At 37.1% G+C, this 21,712-nt stretch overlaps 1 protein-coding gene, 1 long non-coding RNA gene and 1 pseudogene across 2 annotated transcripts; all 3 read right to left on the bottom strand.

Annotated features, from left to right (window-relative positions):
* Positions 1-2,526: 2,526 nt before the first annotated feature.
* Positions 2,527-5,888, bottom strand: LOC142525850 (uncharacterized; annotated as a pseudogene).
* Positions 5,889-6,431: 543 nt separating this feature from the next.
* On the bottom strand, positions 6,432-6,983 carry LOC142525849 (uncharacterized). The gene has a single exon (XM_075630135.1). The coding sequence runs from the start codon at positions 6,981-6,983 to the stop codon at positions 6,432-6,434; it is 552 nt and encodes a 183-aa protein (XP_075486250.1).
* A 1,198-nt stretch (positions 6,984-8,181) lies between these two features.
* LOC142527752 (uncharacterized) lies at positions 8,182-9,597 on the bottom strand. The gene is made up of 3 exons (XR_012815520.1): positions 9,550-9,597; positions 9,360-9,458; positions 8,182-8,428 (listed from the first exon to the last, which is right to left on the bottom strand). It is a non-coding gene; the product is annotated as an uncharacterized LOC142527752 (long non-coding RNA).
* Positions 9,598-21,712: the final 12,115 nt, after the last annotated feature.

The following is a 21,712-nucleotide window of genomic DNA, read 5'->3' as shown; positions in this document are numbered from 1 at the left end:
AAATGACTTTAAAACATTTTCAGTTCGAAGGATAATTTTAAAGAAAACTCCCCCTCAAAAATATAATAATTTACGTGATTTAAACTGAATTAAAAACTCCTCCTTAAAAATATAATCATTCAAGTGGTTTAAAAAGAAGTTTTAGCAACATTTAACATTTAAGCAGTTTAGGCAACACATTAACTGAAAATATCAGTTCAGTTACATTTAAATCAATTGGATAAACATGATGTTTATTTAATCAAATAATGTCCCTTTTATCATACATTTAAGCACACCAACATGTGTAAGGGAAATGCTACTAGAATAGCAAATTTTAAACAACATCAAATATCAGTCAGTTTATTCATAATAGAACTGAATATACCAATAATTGGTTGCCTTGAATGCTTTGAATGCTGCATCGATTTTGAGTCTCTTTTTGCCAGAAGAGTAGCTAATTTGTCATGGACTTGATCTTTGTGATGGCTAACTGGTCGAGCTGACTCAAACTGGACTCAACTGATGCTGAACTGCATTGATCTTCTACTTTGATCTGATATGGCATATAAGCGGCATTATACTGGTGATGATTAAGCTCCACTTTAATCATCCAAAATTTCAGCGTAGCTGGGTTTCATCTGTTGATCAGCTGAACTGGTACGCTGACAACTGAAATCTTGTCCACCGATCAGTTTAGCTGTTATGTTGTCAGTTGAACTCAAAATAACAAGTTTTGATAACATCAAAATCAAGATTGCGAACATTAAAATGTTTTAGAGCCGCGGCGCTTACTCTTCGGTCTTCGAGTGCCGTGGCACTGGAAGATTAGCGTCTAGGCGCTTTTCCTCAGGTAATTTAGCATTGTGGCACTGCATAAGTGGCATTGCGATGCTTATCCTTCACAAATATTGGCGCTGCAACGCTGATATATGGGAGCCTTGTCCTTCAAATAAATTGGCATTGCATCGCTAAATATATGGCGCCTAGGCACTTGTCCTTCCGAAGTTACGCTATTTGAGCTCATTCCCACACTGATTTTCAACCTAATCTACATGATAAAACATGAATCAATGTCTAATCTTCAAATGAATAATTCAATAACATGAAAACTCAAAAACAATTATACTACTGAAAATAAATAAAATAACGAAAGCATTAAAAGATACTGATTGGGTTGCCTCCCAACAAGCGCTTTGTTTAACGTTGCCAGCTAGACTGTCACCAGCCCACTCATTTCGGTTCGCCCAAACTAAAATTGTCGATATTCCACACTTCAGTCCTGTAGTAAGGCTTAACCCGTTGTCCGATCACTTTGAAAGTTCTTCTATGACTGTACTTTAGCTCGATGGCCCCATTAGGATACACTGTCTCCACGACAAATGGCCTTGAACAAAGCTATTTTAGCTTACCAGGAAACAACTTCAGACGAGAAATGAATAATAGTACTTGTTGTCCCGGTTTTAGTTCCCTTCGTATAACGAGTTTGGCATGCCACTTTTGGGTCTGTTCTTTTTAAATCTTTGCATTCTCATATGAGTCAAAGCGGAATTCCTCCATTTCATTCAGCTGCAGCTTTTTGATATTGCCAAAAACTTTAAAATCAAAGTTCAACTGCTTTACTGCTCAGAATTCTCGGTGCTCCATCTCTAGCGGCAAGTGGCATGCTTTCCCAAAGACTAGCTTATAGGAAGACATTCCAATAGGTGTCTTGAATGCAATTCGGTATGCCCACAACGCATCATCCAACTTGAGTGTCCAATCCTTCCGGTTGATGTTGACAGTCTTCTCCAATATTTTTTTAATTTTCCAGTTCGATATTTCAGCTTTTCCATTCGATTGAGGATGATATGCTAATGCCACCTTATGCTTCACACTGTATTTAGCCAAAAGTGAGTTGAAAATCATATTCCAAAAATACGTACCTTCACAACTTATGATGGACCTCAGTGTTCTGAACCTGGTGAAGATATTTTTATGCACGAACTTGGCTACAACACGAGCAACATTAGTACTGGTGACAATTTCTTCCACCCATTTCGAGCCATAATCCACAGCTAATAAAATATAAGAATGACCAAAATAAGGGGGAAAAGCCCTATGAAATCTATGCTCCAAACGTCAAAAAGTTTCACTTCCAAAATATTTGTCAATGTTAATTCGTCAAGCCTAGAGATGTTTCCTAACCTCTGGCATCTATCACTCGATTTTACTAGGGTATAGCTATCTTTAAACAAGCTAGGCCAATAAAAACAAGATTGCAATACCTTAGCCGCTGTTCGTGATGCTCCAAAATATCCATCATACAGTGAAGAATGACATTGCTCCAGAATTTTCTGTGCTTCGACACCATCCATGCATCTCCTAATAACTTGGTCAGCTTACTTGTTGTACACAAATGGGTCATCCCCAAGAAGAACTTGATATCATGAAAAAACTCCTTTTTCTGATTATGGCTTAAATCTGGTGGAACATTATCACAAGACAAGAAACTAGCGATATCAACAAACCAAAGGACTACAGAATTTACCTCGAAGAGTTGTTCATCTAGAAATATTTCTTGTATAGCGCGCTCTCTTCATTTTTCTCCTCCAACTCCAGTCTTGACAAGTGATCTGCAACTTGATTCTCACTCCCCTTCTTATCTTTGACCTCGAAGTCAAATTCTTGCAGTAGCAAAATCCACCTTATCAAGCATGGTTTTGCATCCTTCTTGGCGAATAGGTAGCAAATTGCTGCATGGTCAGTAAAAACAACTACCTTTGTGATGATCAGATAGGGCCTGAATTTTTCAAAGGAAATACTACATCATGCATCTCTTTTTCAGTCGTAGTGTAATTCTGTTGTGCACCATCCACGGTGCGACTTGCGTAGTAGATTTCCCTAAACATATTTTCTCTTCTTTGGCTCAGAACAGAGCCAACTGCATAGTCACTCGCATCACACATTAATTCAAACGGTTCCTTCCAGTCCGGAACTATCATAATTGGTGTTGTCACCAATGCTTTCTTGATCTTCTAGAATGCCTGCAGAGAGTCATCATCAAAGATAAAAGTACACTCTTTTTCAAGCAAATTACATGAGGGATTAGTGATTTTAGAGAAATGTTTGATAAATCTACGATAAACCTCGCATGTCCTATGAAACTCCTTATTCCTTTGATGTCCTTTGATGGAGGAAGCTTTTCGATTGCAACGACCTTGGCTCTATCTACCTCTAATCCCTTAGAAGACACTTTATGTCAAAGAACAATACCCTCTTGGACCATAAAATGACATTTATCCCAATTAAGAACCAAGTTCTTTTCTTGACATCTTTGCAATACAAGGGAAAGATCATGTAAACATTGATCAAAAGAAGAGCCAAATACCGAGAAGTCATCCATGAAGACTTCCATCATTTCCTCCATAATATCTGCAACTATGTCCATCATGCACCTCTAGAAAATAGCAGACGCATTTCATAGCCCAAAAGGCATCCTCCTAAAAGCAAACGTGCCATAGGGACACGTGAAAGTAGCCTTCTCCTGATCTTCTGGTGCTATAGCAATCTGGTATAACCTGAATAACCATTTAAAAAGCAATAATGACAAAAACCAGCAATTCTATCAAGCATCTTAACAATAAAAGGAAATGAAAAATGATCTTTACGTGTGGTATTATTTAACTTCCTATAATCAATGCATACTAGCCAATCAGTCACAGTACGAGTAGATATGAGTTCATAATTCTCATTTCTTACCACAGTTATTCCACCTTTTTTAGGCATTATTTTCACAGGAGACACCCAACTGCAGTCAAAAATATCATAAATCACACCAGCATTCAACAATTTCAGCACCTCATTTTTTACAACCTCTTTCATCGCTGGATTTAACCTCCTCTGGTGATCTACAGAGGAAGTATACGATTTCTCCATCAAAATTTTATGCATTCATATAGTAGGACTAATTCCCTTAATATTAGAAATCAACCATCCTAATGTAGTTTTAAACTTCCTCAACACTCTCAATAGTTCATCTTTTTCATCACAAGTAATGGAGGAAGAGATGATTACCGAACATGTCGACTTCTCACCTAAGAATTCATAACAAATATGGCTTGGCAACTCCTTCAAATCAAGAGAAGATGGTATTACCATTGTTTGCTCTTATACCTTCAAATCCTCGAACTGTGCATCCTTGTTTCTTTCTTTCTGCAACCCATAAGGGTATCTCCAGTCATAAACCTCATCACCAGGTTTATTCTGTGCCACATCACTGCCACATCAAAAGTTGAAAACCTCATTATTTTTAAACCTTTCCACCCCAATCATAAACCCAAAAACACAATTTTTGTAGACCCCACTATCAAATCACACATTCATCTACTCATTTTAATTTACTACCTTTATTTTTTACTTTCACTTATATATTTGACTAAATATATATTTATACTAATCAATTTAATTTTCAAAATTATTTAATTAATCATATATTTTTTTTTATAATTTAGCAAATTTGAAAAATTTATAAAAAAAATAAAATAAAAACATCATCGAAATTTTATTGAGAACTTCAATAAAAATCAGTACAAACAATTCACAAAATAAAATATAAAAGACAATTAATTGTTGACGTAACTTGTCCCATATGTGTTCAACCAAGTCAGCTCGAAGTTGATGATGTATTTCCCTATCACGTAGATTGCAATTTCTCTTGATGTATTCATTAAATTCTCCAATCGCACCGTGGATTATCCTGGAGATGTATCATCGACGTGCTCATCCGACCAATTGGGTGAAGTATCTCCCTCATCCTCGACTATCATGTTATGCAAAATAATACATGTATACATGATATCTTTCAAGTTATTCTTGTACCAAAATCTCCCTGGACCTCTTATTATTGCCCAACGAGATTGTAGAACCCCGAATGCCCGCTCGACATCCTTTCGTGCAGCCTCCTGCATTTCTTTAAACTTCTTTCTTTTAGGGTCCTGAGGGCACGGGAAGCTCTTGACAAAAGCTGCCCACTCCGGATAGATTCCATCTGTTAAGTAGTATCCTTGTGTATATTCTGTGCCATTTACCATGAAATTTATCTCAGGTGCATTTCCTTGCAGCACATCAATGAACAAAGGTGATTGGTTAAGCACGTTGATATCATTATTTGATCCTGCAACACAAAAAAAGCATGCCAAATCCACAAATCTGCAGACGCGACCGTCCTCAAGCATGATTGTAGGGACTCCATGGTCACCTCGTGTAAACTGACTTTTCCAAGCGACCGGGCAGTTTTTCCATTCCCAATGCATGCAATCAAGGCTACCCAACATGCCGGGGAATCCGTGTCTCTGCAGGTGCATTTCAACCAAATGTTTTTTATCATCAGCACTGGGCCTTCGAAGGTATCTCTCACCAAATATTTCAATCACACATCGACAAAAGTTGAACAAGCAATCGATGGCCGTTGTTTCAGCAACCCGTAAGTACTCATAATAATGATCTGCAAGGCCTCCGTATGCCAGTTGACGGATAGAAATTGTGCATTTTTGAAGTGGTGAAAAGCCTTTTTTTGACGTTGCATCGACTCTCCAGTGAAAGTATTCATCATGACTTTCCAATGCATTGACTATGCGCAAGAATAACTCTCGTTGCATCCGAAAACTTCGGCGAAATACTTCGTTGCTCCATACCGATTGTTCTGTGAAGTAATCATTCACAAGACGAGCGTGTGCAGCTGCGCGGTCCCGTTCCACATATTTTCTCCTCTTCGATCCACCAAAAGAACTTTGTGCTGCCCCGAGAAGCATATGCTGTTGCTGGAGTATCATTTTCATCATTTGTTCATCTGTGTCATCATTCATCGCCACTTCAAAGAAGTCATCATCACTATCGGTGGTAGAGAATGAGTTGTGATATGTGGACATATTTTCTAGATACAAATGTATCAATGTTTTGTAGTATAAGGATGTGAAGTCTGCCCTTGATTATATAGACTATTCTTTAATGTCTATATATTGTTGTCCTCAACATGAATAAATAATATATTTCAGCATCGGATGTTTTTCTTATGATAAAGTAAAGTATATAGCCTATTCTTTAATACATTATTATTATATTATATTAATTTCAACATCGGATGCCTTTTTTATGCAAAGTAAAGTATTGTGTGGTAAATCAATGTCAGATTCGAATTGCTTTCTCTGAACAAACAACAGCTGTAACCAACTAGGAGATTGTAATCCGATAAAAGCACAAACAACAAATAAAAAGCACAGACAATAATTTAGAACATAACATTACATTATTTAAAAATAAAAAGTACAAACAACAAGAAGGCACGAGAAAATTTAAAGCACAAACAACAAATAAAAGCACAGACAACAACAAGATACAACCACATAAAAAAAAACAAAAAAAATACAAGAAGATAAGAAGTAAAAAACAAGGTAAGAAAAATTAAACAACTACTAAATGCCCCATTTCTTTTTAATTTCGTCACACATATGAACGTGAATACGAAGTTGCTCTAGTGTCATTGCAGTAGTATCTTTCATAAGGATTTGATATTCACGTGTTCGGTTGTGAGATCTGATTTCCTCCAATTTTTGTTGCGTGTAGGCAGTAAATTCCTCCATATTTTTGTCAATGCTTTCTTTCAACTCTTCGTATGCTGCTAATTTGTTTTTTCCCTTTCTTTTTGCCGCTTTTTGCCCAATTGGTCGATTGCAACTTCGCTCTTCATCTTCGTCAACACTCATCTTTGGATTTGAAGAGGACGTGTATTCCCCTGAAGCAGAAGTTTTTTTCTTCTTCATTCCACGATGATCGACTGATTGTGGAGCAAACTTCTGGCACTCTGCAAGAATCCTCCACACATGCTCATACTTGAACGGTTTGTTTTTGTTCTTTGGCTCAGTCATCCACTCTTCATGCACCTTTACGAGTATATCAGCGTCGTTGCAACCACTTCCCAATTTACTATGAACTTTATTGTATATTCCATTAAACAACGACGTCATTTTTGCATATAGTAGAAATGTGATTTCAATGGTTGCCATCGTCTCTCAATAGTTCTGGCAGGTCGATTTTTGTTGTACTTCACTGCAATCCTAGCCCACATTTGTTCCATCTTCTGAGAATTACCAATTTTAGGATCAGTGCTAATACAGACCCATGACATTGCAAGGACCTTCTCTTCTCCGAGTGACCAAGAAAACTTTTTTGGTTGTGATGCATGGTCCTCATTGCCTGAATCTGTGTCCTTATCAAGGATAATATTCTCGAGTCCAACTGGCGATGAATGTGGTGGCAAATGAGATCTCGGTACAGAAGTAGGCATCATGGATTCTTTCTCTGTGCCAGTTCCCTCTGTACTAGTCCTTCTTGATTCGTCTGAACCAAAACCCGCTGCTATAGGAGGAGGAATTCCATAAGGAGGTGCACTAGTAGAAAAATCGCTTTTTACTTCGCGTATTCAATGAAGTAATAAGGTAGTTAATTGCCGAAGTATATGGACGTGAAGTAATAGATGTACCTTTTACTTCGCATAATAACCAAAGTTGTATGATTGAAAATACTGAAGTCTTTGGCCGGTTTTCGAAGGAAAACCGGTCAAGAATTGGACCGGTGCCGAAGTAAGAAATGTGTTTTACTTCATCGATTATTGTAAATAATGAAGTAATATATTATATATAACATCTTCTTAATTATTATTTAGCGAAGTAGTTTATTATATTTTACTTCATTATTTACAATAATCGACGAAGTAATTCATCTGAAAGACCTCGTAGTTATGTATTTTGATGAGGTAATAGACACAAACAACTTCACAATTTATCATATTTGTGGAAGTAAATATAATCTATAACTTCAGCATTTATCCTATTTGTTGAAGTATTTTATATTATGTTACTTCACAATTTACATTTAGTGACGAAGTAAGTGGTTCGAAAGACTTCAGTAATTTGTATTTTTATGAAGTAATTGCTTAAAACAACTTCGCTTTAACAGAACAATGTTGAAGTAAATTAATTCTATCACTTCGTCTGATTTCTTATTGACGAAGTATTTAATATTATGTAACTTCACAATTTGCAAATAACAACGAAGTAACTTACCTATTGCACTTCATTTTTTTTTATTTTGATGAAGTAATTGTTAAAAAAAGACTTCGCAATATATGACTTAATACACTAATATAATTAAACTCATAAATTATCCATCTAAAAATTATTAATATCCACGAATCCACAATTACATATTCATCAATCCACAAGTAACCCAAAAAATGTATCCACAAAACCAAAAGTATATCCAAAAATCCACAATGACAAACAAAATATTTGTCCCAACATACACCATCCATCTAAGCACCTACATAGGAGTAAACAAATTCACTCCATTCACTTCTAACCTCGTCATATTGACATTGGGTGTAATATTGGTTCTTGATGCATCCTGCAAACTAAAATTTGAAACATAAAAAACGTAAGGCTGGATGATTAAAACATAAAAAACGTAAGGCTGGATGAGCCGCCAAGCTAGCTAGGAAAATTAAAACTTAATCTTGGAACACAAATATAATTAACCCATGCTTAAAAACAATTATAAGAATTTTCCATGTATAACATATTTTTTTTCGAAGAACAAGCTGTCACAAAAAAGTAAAACCATATTAATTTGAGGATTAACGTAATAGAATTAATATATGAGACAATTTTGATATGATTAACATGATGCATGTACCAATAAACGCAGACAACAAGAGTCTCGAGTTCAATCCAATATGAGGGAACCAATAAGGACAGATATAGACCAAAAAAACAGGAAAAGACAAAACCAGATCACCTTAAACTCCAACAAAATCTGAAGCCACCCAACTTCTTGTTTCAAGAAGCGAAATCAACTTAAAAGTAAGAACATATTGAATTTGTGCCACTTGGAAATGATACAAGAATCTTGAAAAAAAGACAACACTTACAGTCCAGAATCATACTCCCGTATATGATTTCTGGGCTTCAAATTTCTTGATAAAACCAACAACCCACCAAATAAAACAAATGAAAAGAAAGTATTTTAACCAAAACATATATCAGCAATAAACAGAATAAACACAAAAGCTTAAGATTACAACACAGAAGATATGAAAATCAGGAACAAAATTTCCTTTTTTTTATCAATAATATAAAATATATCACAATGACAACAATTCATCTCAAGCGATTATCTCAACAATAAAATATATCCCAATGGCAACACATTATCTCAACAACAACACATTATCTCAACAATAAAATATATCCCAATGGCAACACATTATCTCAACAATAAAATATATCTTAATGACAACAATTCATCTCAATCAATCAACAAATTTATCCCAAGAAGAAACTCACCATCTTCTCCAACTGTGGATCATCGCAATCGACTATCTCTTTCATGTACCTCATCACACAATATCCACACTCAACCGAACCACTTTGTTTCAGATTACCCTATAATGGAATTGAAAAGTTAGTGCAACAATCACAATCTAATTAATAACCACTACCAATTCATGTATTCATAAATAAGTACGATACATACCGTCAATATTTTAAAACCTGGCCCTTTAGAAATACCCTTGGAGGCATTTTGACTAAAACCATGGAAATAAAGATGCTCTCGAACAGACTTAGCTGGTCTTTTTTTAAGATTTTTACATTTGCAACAAGGACAATGAATTAAATTGGGGTCAATATGGGGATTCTCTAAACAACCTCTGATAAACAGTTCCACACCCTCCTCGTACTGTTTTGACCTTCTATCCGAGTGAATCCAAGAATTATCCATTTCAATACAGCAAAATACCAGAAATATATAACAATAAATTTGATCTAAACCTGAAAATATTACATTTAATAATGTCATTTTCAATTTAATTTGTTGAGCGCAAAAAAAAAACGAAAGAAGACTACCTATTGACTAACAAACGAAAGAAGACTACACAGATGCATATAAGTTAGAAACAAAAAAATTCGACGGAGACAATGACTAACAAACACCGTCATGTCCAGTCCTCAACACACGGTGCATATAAGTTAGAAAAACCGAAAATTAGACAATGCCTAACAAGAAGGGGACAACAAATATTTTAGACAATGCCGAACATTAAGAACCCAGAGACGGACAACCAAGGCCTTAGAAAACAACACGCACTCCAAAGAAATGGTGTGTATCTCAACCACCAACCTCATCAGAAACTATTGAGTCATACAGAAAGGGACTTCTCAACTAGTAGCTCTTGATAATACAAGACAATTAACTACTGAGTCTTTGAACACAACAATATATCAATTACAGTATCGAAAGACCTACCAATCGCTTGCATTAATTCTGTCAACATGTGAGCCGCATAGAATACACTTGACTTATAAAGTCTTAACACCATGTATTTCAAACTTCTGATAAGGTTGGTGGTGGCCATTTTCAATAAATAACTCAACAGAGGTACGACAACAAGAAATTAACCAATTATCGTTTCAATCAATACCATACCTCGGGAAACTGGTGCCGGACTAACTCAGTGCTTTGAACGGTGGTGGTGGTGGTGTTTTGCTTCCCTCTCGGTGAGTGGAACGGCGGTGGTGTTGGAGGTTCGAAGCCCACGGCGGTGAGTGGAACGGCGTGGTGTTAGGGTTAATTTTGAGAGAAAATGTGGATGGATATAATGAGCTCGTCTGTTATATCATATTATTCAGCGACGGTTTCTAAAAATAGCGACGGTTTTTGACAAGTCCGTCGCTAATAGCGACGGTTTTTTATAACACCGTCGCTGACTAAATCGGCGACGGTTTAAAACAAACCGTGACTGGAAATGTCATTAAATGCGAAAATTGATGTGTGAGGGGCAGTGTCTCTTGCGCATATGCGCGCTCTGTCGCGCGCATATGCGCGAGGAGGCCAGTAGCTACGATGCGAGAACAGAGCGCGCATATGCGCGAGGAGGCCAGTAGCTACGATGCGAGAACAGAGGCACTCGCGCATATGCGCTGAAGTGTGTGCACAGATGCGTGAAAAAAGCATCGCTATTAGCGATGGCTCTTTGAAAAACCGTCGCTGATTAAATCAGCGACGGGTTATAAACTACAAATCCGTCGCTAAATTTTCAGTATAGTTTAGCTTTCTCTGTTAATCGGCGCGGTTCATCTTATTACTTCAGCATGAACTTATTTTTCTTATTTTTTTACTTCGTCAACATTGATATGCCGAAGTAAAATATAATAAAAAAATATAGTGAAGCCCGTGTTTTTAAACATCCGAAGTAATGTGTTATTACTGAAGTTATTGGTAATGTATTATTTCGTAATTTATTATTGCCGGAGTAAAGCCTGCCGAAGTAAAATCCGATTTTTCTACTAGTGGTGGTGGCATGAAAGGATATTGAAAAAATTTCGGCGGGTACATTAAAACCGAAGCTCCCTGGCTATTATTCAGATTCATTGGTAAATTTGAGGAATATTGAAAATTATGAGGGCGAATATTTGGATTGTCCGAAGATTAATTATCTTGTGAGTTGGAAGAACCCAACAAATTCATCCAATATTGATGGTAATTTTTATCCATCTGTGGATAGCAAGAAAGAAAATGTAATTGTGTAAATTGAAAGAAAAATGATAGTGTTGGGTACAGAATGAGAATATGCCTATTTATAGCCAAAAATGGAATAATTATTATTTTTATTATTTTTTAAATGAAATAAAAAAAATTAAGCAAAAAAAAAAAAGAATCGAAATGCTTGCAAAAAGGAATGGACAATTATATGATTTTGTGTGGGTCATATATCAAACTAAAAAAATAATAAAAAAAACAAAAGTTTGGCACAACTTTTTTTATTGTGGTGGGACCCACACAATAAACATGGTTTAAAACCATGGACCATGTTTATCCTATAAACCTTGAACCTACAATTCTCAATGCAAGGTTTTTTGTTTGGTAAGATTTATTTTATAAACCTCATGCCATGAACCTCCCATTGTAGGTGCTCTAAAAGCCACAAGTTGCTCTTTTACTTCCCAATCATCTTCCTCAGCATTTTCACATCACCAACCAAACATCTCTCCAAGGGATCCCTAGTTCTTGCACAATCAAGAGACAAACATGATTCTAAAACATCAATGCTTTTACAAGTACTTACCTCATTTGATCCCTTCATGGCATTATAGATATTAAAAATGACTGCTTTTCCACCCACAAGGTGAGTTGTAACGTCCGAAAAACCAATCTACGTAAACCACATGCATGCAAAATTACTTGAATTTCTAATTGTTTTATTTAATTGATTTTAAATGCTTGCATGATACATATTAAATGATTAACAGTATGATTGCATGATTAAATGATTATATAACATGATTTCGTGAAATTGAAGGATTTTACCCGAATATTCGATAATAGGCTGGGTAAAGAAGACCGGGGACGACCACGACAAGAATAATTATTTTTCACTGAACATTTTCATGGCTTCTTAATATTATTAAAATGATTTAATTTTTATAAAAATTTTAGAGTTCGAATTAATTTACGAGACGAGCTCGATTTTTACATGGGAAGCCGGTTTGGGGAAAACGAGGAGTTTTTAAAAGATCAAAAATATTATTTTTGAAAACTAAATTTTATAAACTTTTATTTTACAATTAAATAAGAGTTATTAAACCCAATTTAACTAAATTGAGTAGGCTCAATTGCTCCTATACTTAAGGCCCAAAACTAAAGCCCATTATCATGCAAATTAAAATCTATATAATAGAAACCTAGGCTTCCAAAGCATGAGGGCAGCCAAAATTCACACACTTTGCACACACTAAAATTCGAAATTTGCAAGGGAAGAAAACAAGGAGTCTTCGTCGCCCATTCAGTTCTTCTTCGCACCTCTCGCCGATGATCGCATATTCGAGCGTTTTAAAACACAAAGGTACGTTTCTAAATTCCTTTGACGCATCATTCAATCCATATTATGCTTGTTTTTATTTTTTTGCATGAAAAATACTTGTGTTCGATTATTTTTACAATAGAACAATTATTTTCAAATATATGACGATTTTACGCTTGTATGAAAAATCCTATGATTCCTAAGGACACGCTGCCGTTAGAAGATGTTACAGGGACGGGAAAAGAGTCGTTAAGGGCCAATAACATGCTGGAAACTGAGGGGAAGGAAAGGGAGGAGAATCGCTTAGGGTTTTCGAGCCATACACGCATGATGGTGGCTCGGCTTGGGTCGCGTGGCTCGGCAGAGATTGGGCTAGGTGGCTGGGATGGACGTGTTCAAGATGGGGAAGAGTCCTAGCAGGGCTAGGGCTCGAGTCCTTGGGCTGGGTAAGAGTCCACACGAAGAGGGACTCCTCTCTCATGCACGCATAAGGTGGCTGCAACCAAGGGGGCTCGCGGCTAGGGCAGAGCAGTTCAGGGTTAGTCTAGTAGGGTCTAGGAAGGATGGTCAAGGGTCGGGTCAGGGGCTGGTGCATGGTGGCTCGACGGTGAATCGAGCAAAATGTGAGAGAACTCATGCAGCTCTTGTGTCTCGTACGTAGGGCTCGTGAGGTGTATAGGGGCTAGTTCAAGGGGTCAAGGCTGTTTGGTGGGGTTCTTAGGAGTTCTGGTCAAGTGATGGCTCAAGGTGGCTCGAACATGGTCCAAGAAAAATGAGACTTGGCTCGACTGCACATGAGGGAACTCGCGCCACATCTTGTTCTTGCGTGCAGAAGCTGTGTGCGCGAGCTGGGGCCTCATGCGTGGGTCAAGGAGGGTCAGTAGGGTCCCTAGGTGGGTATGTCAAAAGTTGGCTCGAGGTGGCTCGAGTGTGGCTCTGGTGAAATGCAAAATGGCTCGAGGGTTTAGCTTAGGTTCGAACTAGGCTTAAGAAAAGGAAAAAGGGTCGAGCCATGGTCCACTGGGGTCGGTTCATGGCTCATGAGGGTATTTTAGGTACTCATAGTAAATTTTTAAAATATGGGAAGAAAATATTAAAGTTCGAATTAATTCGGGAGTTAAATGCATCACGAATTAGTAAATAGGAAATTAAATTGAAGCCCAGGATTTCAAGCTAAATACAATTATTAAAAAAATTAAATTTAAGCTTAAATAAATAATTCGGATAGGACCATGTAAACAAAAGTAAGAAAATGTCAAAAGGAAAAAATATTACGTCTAGGGGCAAAACGGTCATTTTGCACTTGGATAATACGAAAAATGTTGGCAACATCACGAAGGGTGATAACGCATGTTAAATGATATAAAATGATGATTTTTATGAAAATATGATATTTTATGATTTATGATAAAGTGTGCAATTTTTGTTGTTAAACTGCCATTTTTGAAACTCATGATATTTTATACTTTAAAAAAAAGAAAAAAACATTTTGAGGGATGTGAATTGACTGTGACAAAGGATAGAAGATATACGGGGGATCCGTTTTTAAGAAAGAACGGTGAACTTACAATTTTATGGGAATGTCGTGAGGGAAAAAACCCCAGAGGGAGCCCGTTTACTGGAAAAGGCCCCAGAAGGAGCCCGACGATCGTATTTCTATGGCGGTGCCTAGTGCCTGTCCCATGGGCCATGTGAAGCTGAAGACTGATCAGTCGACCAGAAGATAAAAGCTAATCACTTTCAAGTATCAAACTTCACCCAAAATGATGAAGGATTGAAAGCTTTACGATTTACGATTTATTTATGCTTAAAAGCTATTTTAAATAAAAGTATGATTTTTAATGCTTGTGATTGTATATGTATTATTTGCTACTCATGTTTAGAACGTGCTGAGTCATTAGACTCACTAAGTTTGAATGTTGCAGGATTTGATGATATGAGGAGGCGCTGACGCTCGAGTGGATCAAGTGCAGCAGTATACACCCGATGGACATTTATATTCCGCATTAGCTTGATAGATAAAAGATTTAAAAGATTATTGTTAATGATTTTATTAGAGACATTTAATGCTTTATTTTATTGTTAGTGATCCTCTTAAAGGTCGATGTAGAATTTTTGGTTAGGTGACGATTTAGGGATTTTTATGCACTTGAGATTTCAAATGTTAAATTATTATGATTTATGGAAATGTTAAATTATTTTAAATTAGTAATTTTCGAGTTTATGAAAAAAAATGTTAGTGGACGTTTCAGTTGGTATCAGAGCGAAGGATCCTCAAAGGATTGTGTACTGTCACTCCAAGAAGTTCAAGAAGTCACGCCTCAAGTATGTAAATTTTTACTGCTTTAAATTTTATTTGTTGAAATTTAAATGCTTATATGATAAATGATATAGAGATTAGTTGCATGTTCCATGTAAAATTTTAAATGCGTGTTGGGTAGTGGAATTGATTGGTTTAATGAAGAACTTAGAGGACAATAGGTTGCATGTTCTACCTGAGCTGGATTTTAGAGACGACATTTAAGTTTTTTGGGATAGAGATACGATTTTTTTAGATTGTGAGGACCGAATTGAAGAGAAAAATTTAAGCTACGGGGGTTAAGTGTGAGGTGGATGAGGGAGTCTAAGCTTTTCAATTATCAAAACAAGGCAAATTTCGAGGACGAAATTCTATTTTAAGGGGGGAGATTTGTAACGTCCGAAAAATCAACCTACGTAAACCGCATGCATGCAAAATTACTTGAATTTCTTAATTGTTTTATTTAATTTATTTTAAATGCTTGCATGATACAATATTAAATGATTAAAGGTATGATTGCATCATTGAACATGATTTATTGAAATTGAAGGATTTTACCTGAATATTCGATAATAGGTTGAGGAAATGAGACCGAGGACGACCAAGACAAGAATAATTAATTTTCACTAAACAATTTCAAGGCTTCTTAATATGATTAAAAATGATTTAATTTTTCGAAAAATTGTAGAGTTCGAATTATTTTACGAAACGAGCTTGATTTTTTCGGGAAGCAGGGTTTTGGGCAAACGAGGAGTTTTTAAAAGATCAAAAATATTATTTTTGGAAACTAAATTTTATACTTTTATTTTACAATTAAATAAGATTTATTGAGCCCAATTTAACTAAATTGAGTATGCCCAATTGCTCCTATACTTGGAGGCCCAAAACCAAAGCTCATTATCATGCAAATTAATAAGGAGTCAGATGTTCATAAGACGGCTTTCAGGACTCGATATAGGCATTACGAGTTTATGATGATGCCATTCGAGTTGACATATGCGCCAGCAATCTTCATGGATCTCATAAATTGCATATTTCAGCAGTATATGGATCAGTTTATTACAGTCTTTATAGATGATATTCCGATTTACTTGATGAACAGAGAAGAGCACATTCAACACTTGAGAAGGCCCTACAGTTATTGCAAGACTGAAAGTTGTTCGCTAAGTTCAGCAAGTGCGAGTTTTGGCTCGAGAGAGTGGCGTTCTTAGGCTACTTTATCTCTAGAGATGGATTTGAGGTCAATCCCAGAAAAGTCGAGGCAGTTAGAGAATGGCCAGCACCAAAGAGTGTAACTGAGATCCACAGTTTCTTTGGTCTACGTAGCTACTTACCGGAAGTTCATTCATGGTTTCTCTTCTATTGCAGTACCCCTGACGACCTTGACGAAGAAAAATGCGAAGTTTATTTGGGGATCAAGCTGTCAGGAGATTTTTGAGAAGTTGAAGCAAGCTTTGATTTCAGCGGTAGTCCTATCGATGCCATCAGGGCAAGGAGAGGATGTTCTCTATATAGATGGCTTTGAAGCTTGGTTTGGGCGCAGTCCTGATGCAGAATGATCGAGTGATAGCATATGCATCTAGACAGCTGAAGGTTCATGTAGAAGAACTACCCGACTCATGATCTCGAGCTTGCAGCAGTAGTTTTTTCTTTGAAGGTCTGGAAACATTACTTATATGGGGAGAAGTGCAAGATTTTCACTGATCATAAAAGCTTAAAGTACTTCTTCATCTAGAAAGAGTTGAATATGAGGCAGTGGAGATGGTTAGAGCTGGTTAAGGATTACGACTACGAGATTAGCTACCATCCGGGAAAGGCTAATGTGGTCGCGGATGCTTTGAGTAGAAAGACAACAGCTATTGCACAATTGTCAGTTCAGAGACCATTGCAGGCAGCGATTCATCTATTCGAGCTTGCAGTGTATGCTAGGGGCGAGGCTCATAATCTTTCTACTATGTCATTTCAGTCGACTCTGAAGGAAAGGATCCGAGCAGGTCGGTCTTTTGATGATCAATCACATAAATGGAAACTGAGAGATGAATCTAAAGGTGGAAACTACATTCAGATGAGGATGGCATAGTTTGATAACGAGATCATCTTTGGGTTCTTAGTTTTTATTCATTGAAAGATGTTGTTATGAAGGAAGCCCATAATACTCTGTACCCCATTCATCCTGGAAGTACGAAGATGTATAAGGATTTTCAGTCATTGTATTGGTGGTCGGGCATGAAACGAGACATCTTGCGTTTTGTGTCTAAGTATTTGACGTGCCAGTAGGTTAAGGAAGAACACCAGAGGCTAGCTAGGAAGCTTAAGTCACTTCTTATTCCCTAGTGGAAATGGGAAAACATAACGGTGGAATTGTAGTGGGATTGCCAAGGACTATCAGGGGATTCAATGCCATTTGAGTGATAGTTGATCGTCTTACGAAATCAACGCATTTTTTACCTTTTAAGACGACATTCACCATAACCCAGTATGCAGAGTTATACATCCCAGATATAGACAGATTGCACGGAATCCTAGTGTTCATTGTTTCAGACAGAGAACCGAGGTTCACATCGTCCTTCTGGAATGATCTGCATTCAGCTATGGGGACGAAATTGTTATTCAGTACATTGTTCCATCCTCAAACCGATGGTCAGTCCGAAAGGGTGATTCAAATTCTGGAGGATCTACTCCGAGCTTGTGTGATCAATTTTCAGGGCATCTGGGAACCAAAGTTACCTTTATTGGAGTTCACCTATAGCAATAGTTACCAGTTGTCTACAGGTATGGCTCCTTACGAGGCACTTTATAAGAGGAAATGCAGATCACGATACATTGGGACGAGGTTGGTGAAAGAGGAGAGTTAGGCCTAGACTTAATCAACCAGATAGCAGAGCTAGTAGTCAAAATCCGAGATAAGATGAAGACTGCTCAGATCCACCAGAAAAGCTATGCTGATAAACCGCGAAGGGAACTAGAGTTTGCAGTGGGTGAACACGTGTTTGTGAAGATAGCACCTATGAAGGGTGTTATGAGATTTGACAAAAAGGCAAACTCAGTTCGAGGTTAATAGGACCATTTGAGGTTTTGGAGAGGATTGGAACATTATCTTATAGAGTGGCATTGCCACCGATGCTGGCTGGAGTGCATAATGTGTTCCATATCTCGATGATGCGAAAGTACATGTTGTATCCTTCTCATGTACTGAATTATGAACCTCTGCAGTTGATGGCAAATCTTTCCTACAAGGGAAGGCCTACACAGATTCTGGATAGGCAAGAGAGAAGGCTCCGGAACAAGATTATTCAAATGGACAAAATCAAGTGGCTAAATCATTCAGATGAGGAAGCTACATTGAAACTGAGACTGACATGAGGAGACGCTACCCGGAGTTATTCGGTAAGTCTTAATTTCTAGGAAGAAATTTCATTTAAGAGAGGGAGGAATTGTAAAGTCCAAAATGAGATAACGTAATCCAACTACATGCAAATCTAAGAAAAATGAAATATACCTAATTAAATTATTTTAATTGCATTAATTAAATGCGGTAGGTATTTTACGTGTTTAAAATGTGAATTTCTACTAGAATGCATATATCAATATTTCTAGGGTTATTCGAGAAGCGAAAGAGAAATAGAGAACGAGAAATGTAAAGCAAAAATATTTTTATTCAATGATTACTTTTAATTATTTAATTAATATATGATATATTTAATATGAGAATTTCGAAAATGGTGTTTTCTGGAGTTTTTTTACGTGTCGAGCTATATTTTAAACCGGAAATCAATTTTTTACGAAAGTAAAGACTTTTTGGAGACTTTGTTAATATTTACGAAAAATTTTCTAAACGATATATTTTTCCTACATTATAATGGGCCTATTATGCTAAGATTAATGGGCCTATTTCTCTACCCAAGTAATTAATACCCAAACTAGAGTTTTCAAGCCCTAATTCTCCCACAATCACACACCTAAAACACCAAAAGACCTAGGGTTTTCTTCCTTAGAAACACACGCACACACCTACACATCCCTAGGCTTCTACACGTTGGGTTTTGAATGAAAAATGCAGCAAAGGTCTTCCCTGTCGCTCCGGCAACATTCCCTGCATCAAGACTCGAATATTCGTGCGTGAATCACGCAAAGGCATGCCTTATTCTTTCTTTTATCATCGTTCATACCATATTATGTGCGAATATGTGTTCTTGCATGAAAAAAATAATAAGCATCATAGTATTTTCGTTTCTATGACATACACATGGAAAACTTGGAATTTCTTGCTTTATAACTCATGATCTTGATTTGCACAAGGAGCTACCAAGTAAGGGATGTTACGGGCTCGATTTAGGGGTTTTTTAAGAGTCCTAGATGGTTCTGTGGAAGGCTGGAAACAGAGGATAAAGGGGCATGCAAGATTTTGGTCTCAAGGGAGCTAGGGCACGGTTTGGGAAGAAATACAGGGCAAGGCTTGTGGGTTGTTGTCCAGGTGAGGGGCTAGGCTCGTGAGCGTCCTATCCAGGAGCGATGGTGCTTCATGCACGGCTGGAGAGGCTCGGAATGGCAGGCGCACGGACATTGCCTTATAATTCTTTTATCACTGTACGTTCAGTTTTTCCGCCTATATAAAGAGAAGATCAGTGAAGACTCAACAACAATAATATAAAAAGAACGATATACAGAAAAAAAAGCTTCAATGCAAACAAGAGAGAAAAGAAAGGGCACGCACATTTCACATCAGCTTTCAGAAGCATTCAGCCCAGAGGGACACTTTAACGTGTTATCTGCTTAGTTTAGAAGCTTATTTCCCTCAGTGTGTGAGAACATCCTTGTTCAGTTCTCACACACAAAAACTCTCAACCACTCAAATACAGTCTAGCACAAAGACGTTAAACTTGTGTATGTATTCTTTGACACATAGACCTTAAAGAAGTGTTGGCTGGAAGGTGCTGCCTTCAGTCGTAGCTAGGAGTTCAGTTTAGGCAGAAGTGTAAGTCCTAGCTGAGTGGGTTTGTACAAAGTGTTGTATAAATCAAAGTCTTCTAGTGGATCCTACCCGAGGCGGTAGAAGGGGTGACGTAGGAGCAGTTGAAGTCTCCGAACATCCATAAACATATCTTGTGTATTTAACTGATTAACTAATGTTTTCAAACTGTTTGGATCAGTTAGAGTATATGTCAGTTCAGTTGTCACCATAACTGAACTGATGATTGCAAAAACTAATCTACCATTTTTCGGTTATTCAGTTTACATGAGAAATTGTTTTCTAATATAACAGTCTTCTTCACGAAGAATTACTTCGAGTTTCTTCCGCTTGGTTTTAAACCAAACTCGATTTAATTCATCGGTGTTAACATTCTTAGAACACGAGCTATTGCAGCTCATTGGAGAATATAGTATTTGAAATGCCTTCAAAGGCACTAGCACACTTGTTCCTTCAAGCTACGTTCCAACAGTTAGATGTAGATTTGAGCTCATTTCAAATGAAATTCAAGTTCTGGGATTTGAATCAACAGTTAATTCCAGTTGACAACAAGAGTAAGAAATCTACCAAACAATCAACTGAATTGACTCAAGATCACCAACAGCCAACAAAGGATTCATCAGTTCCATTATCCAGTTCGACTAAAAAATTGTTGGCTCCGAATTATCAATCAGTTCGACCTCACAAGTACAGCTGTAGGGCCATTAGCTCCTAATCGTTCTTACAATGAAATTTGATTAGGTTAATTAATTACAGCGGAAAACGAGTTTAAATTTTCTTTACAATGAGCCCAAAACATCTTATTTGAATAATAAAAATAGTATTTCATCTCACATCATAAAACATGCCCACACATAATCAAACCCAAATACAGACAAACAACTCATAAAACCTCAGCTCAAAATGTGACTCCCTCCAGAAGCACCATCTCCGGTCTCCTGATAACCTGGAGTACCTGTCATTGTCAACATACAAAGACAACAACAGCCCCCTCTGGGGTGAGCAAAGCTCAGTCTGAAGCAACCACAATATATACCACAGATATCTAAACAATGATATATGATATGCAATGCATGTATGTCGTGGAGGTATCAGGTCAAATGCCCATCCACTGAGCACATGTCAGAATCAAACGAATCGCTATCAAATCAATGCTCGAGCTGGCACACCGGCCTCAATCAGGGATACTCGTATGATAGCGTCGACAAAGTGCCATCAAATCCCAAATCTCAATCAATCATTGGGGCCACTAATGTCTATGCTTTAAGGGCCACATAATGCCAAACATAGCATTGTGTTCACAAACCCCAGAATCAAATCCAATCATATCAGGGTATCCAAGGATCATGGCTCAACGTGTATGTCATGTATGCCACATCAAATCAATAAATAAGGCATATAGACATGTATTCTCATTCCAATCCATCAAATCAATCCAACATATATCATATGATACAGATACATGTCGTATGTTACTCGGTCGCAACATACCTCAAATCTTCCTTCCAGTCGATGTAGCTTGAAGATATCGGTATAATAATCTATCTACATCAATAACATATTTATTTCA

This window comes from Primulina tabacum, chromosome 15 (assembly GCF_025594145.1).
Source record: "Primulina tabacum isolate GXHZ01 chromosome 15, ASM2559414v2, whole genome shotgun sequence".
Classification (NCBI taxonomy): domain Eukaryota; kingdom Viridiplantae; phylum Streptophyta; class Magnoliopsida; order Lamiales; family Gesneriaceae; genus Primulina; species Primulina tabacum.
This window is presented reverse-complemented; position numbering and strand designations above follow the sequence as displayed.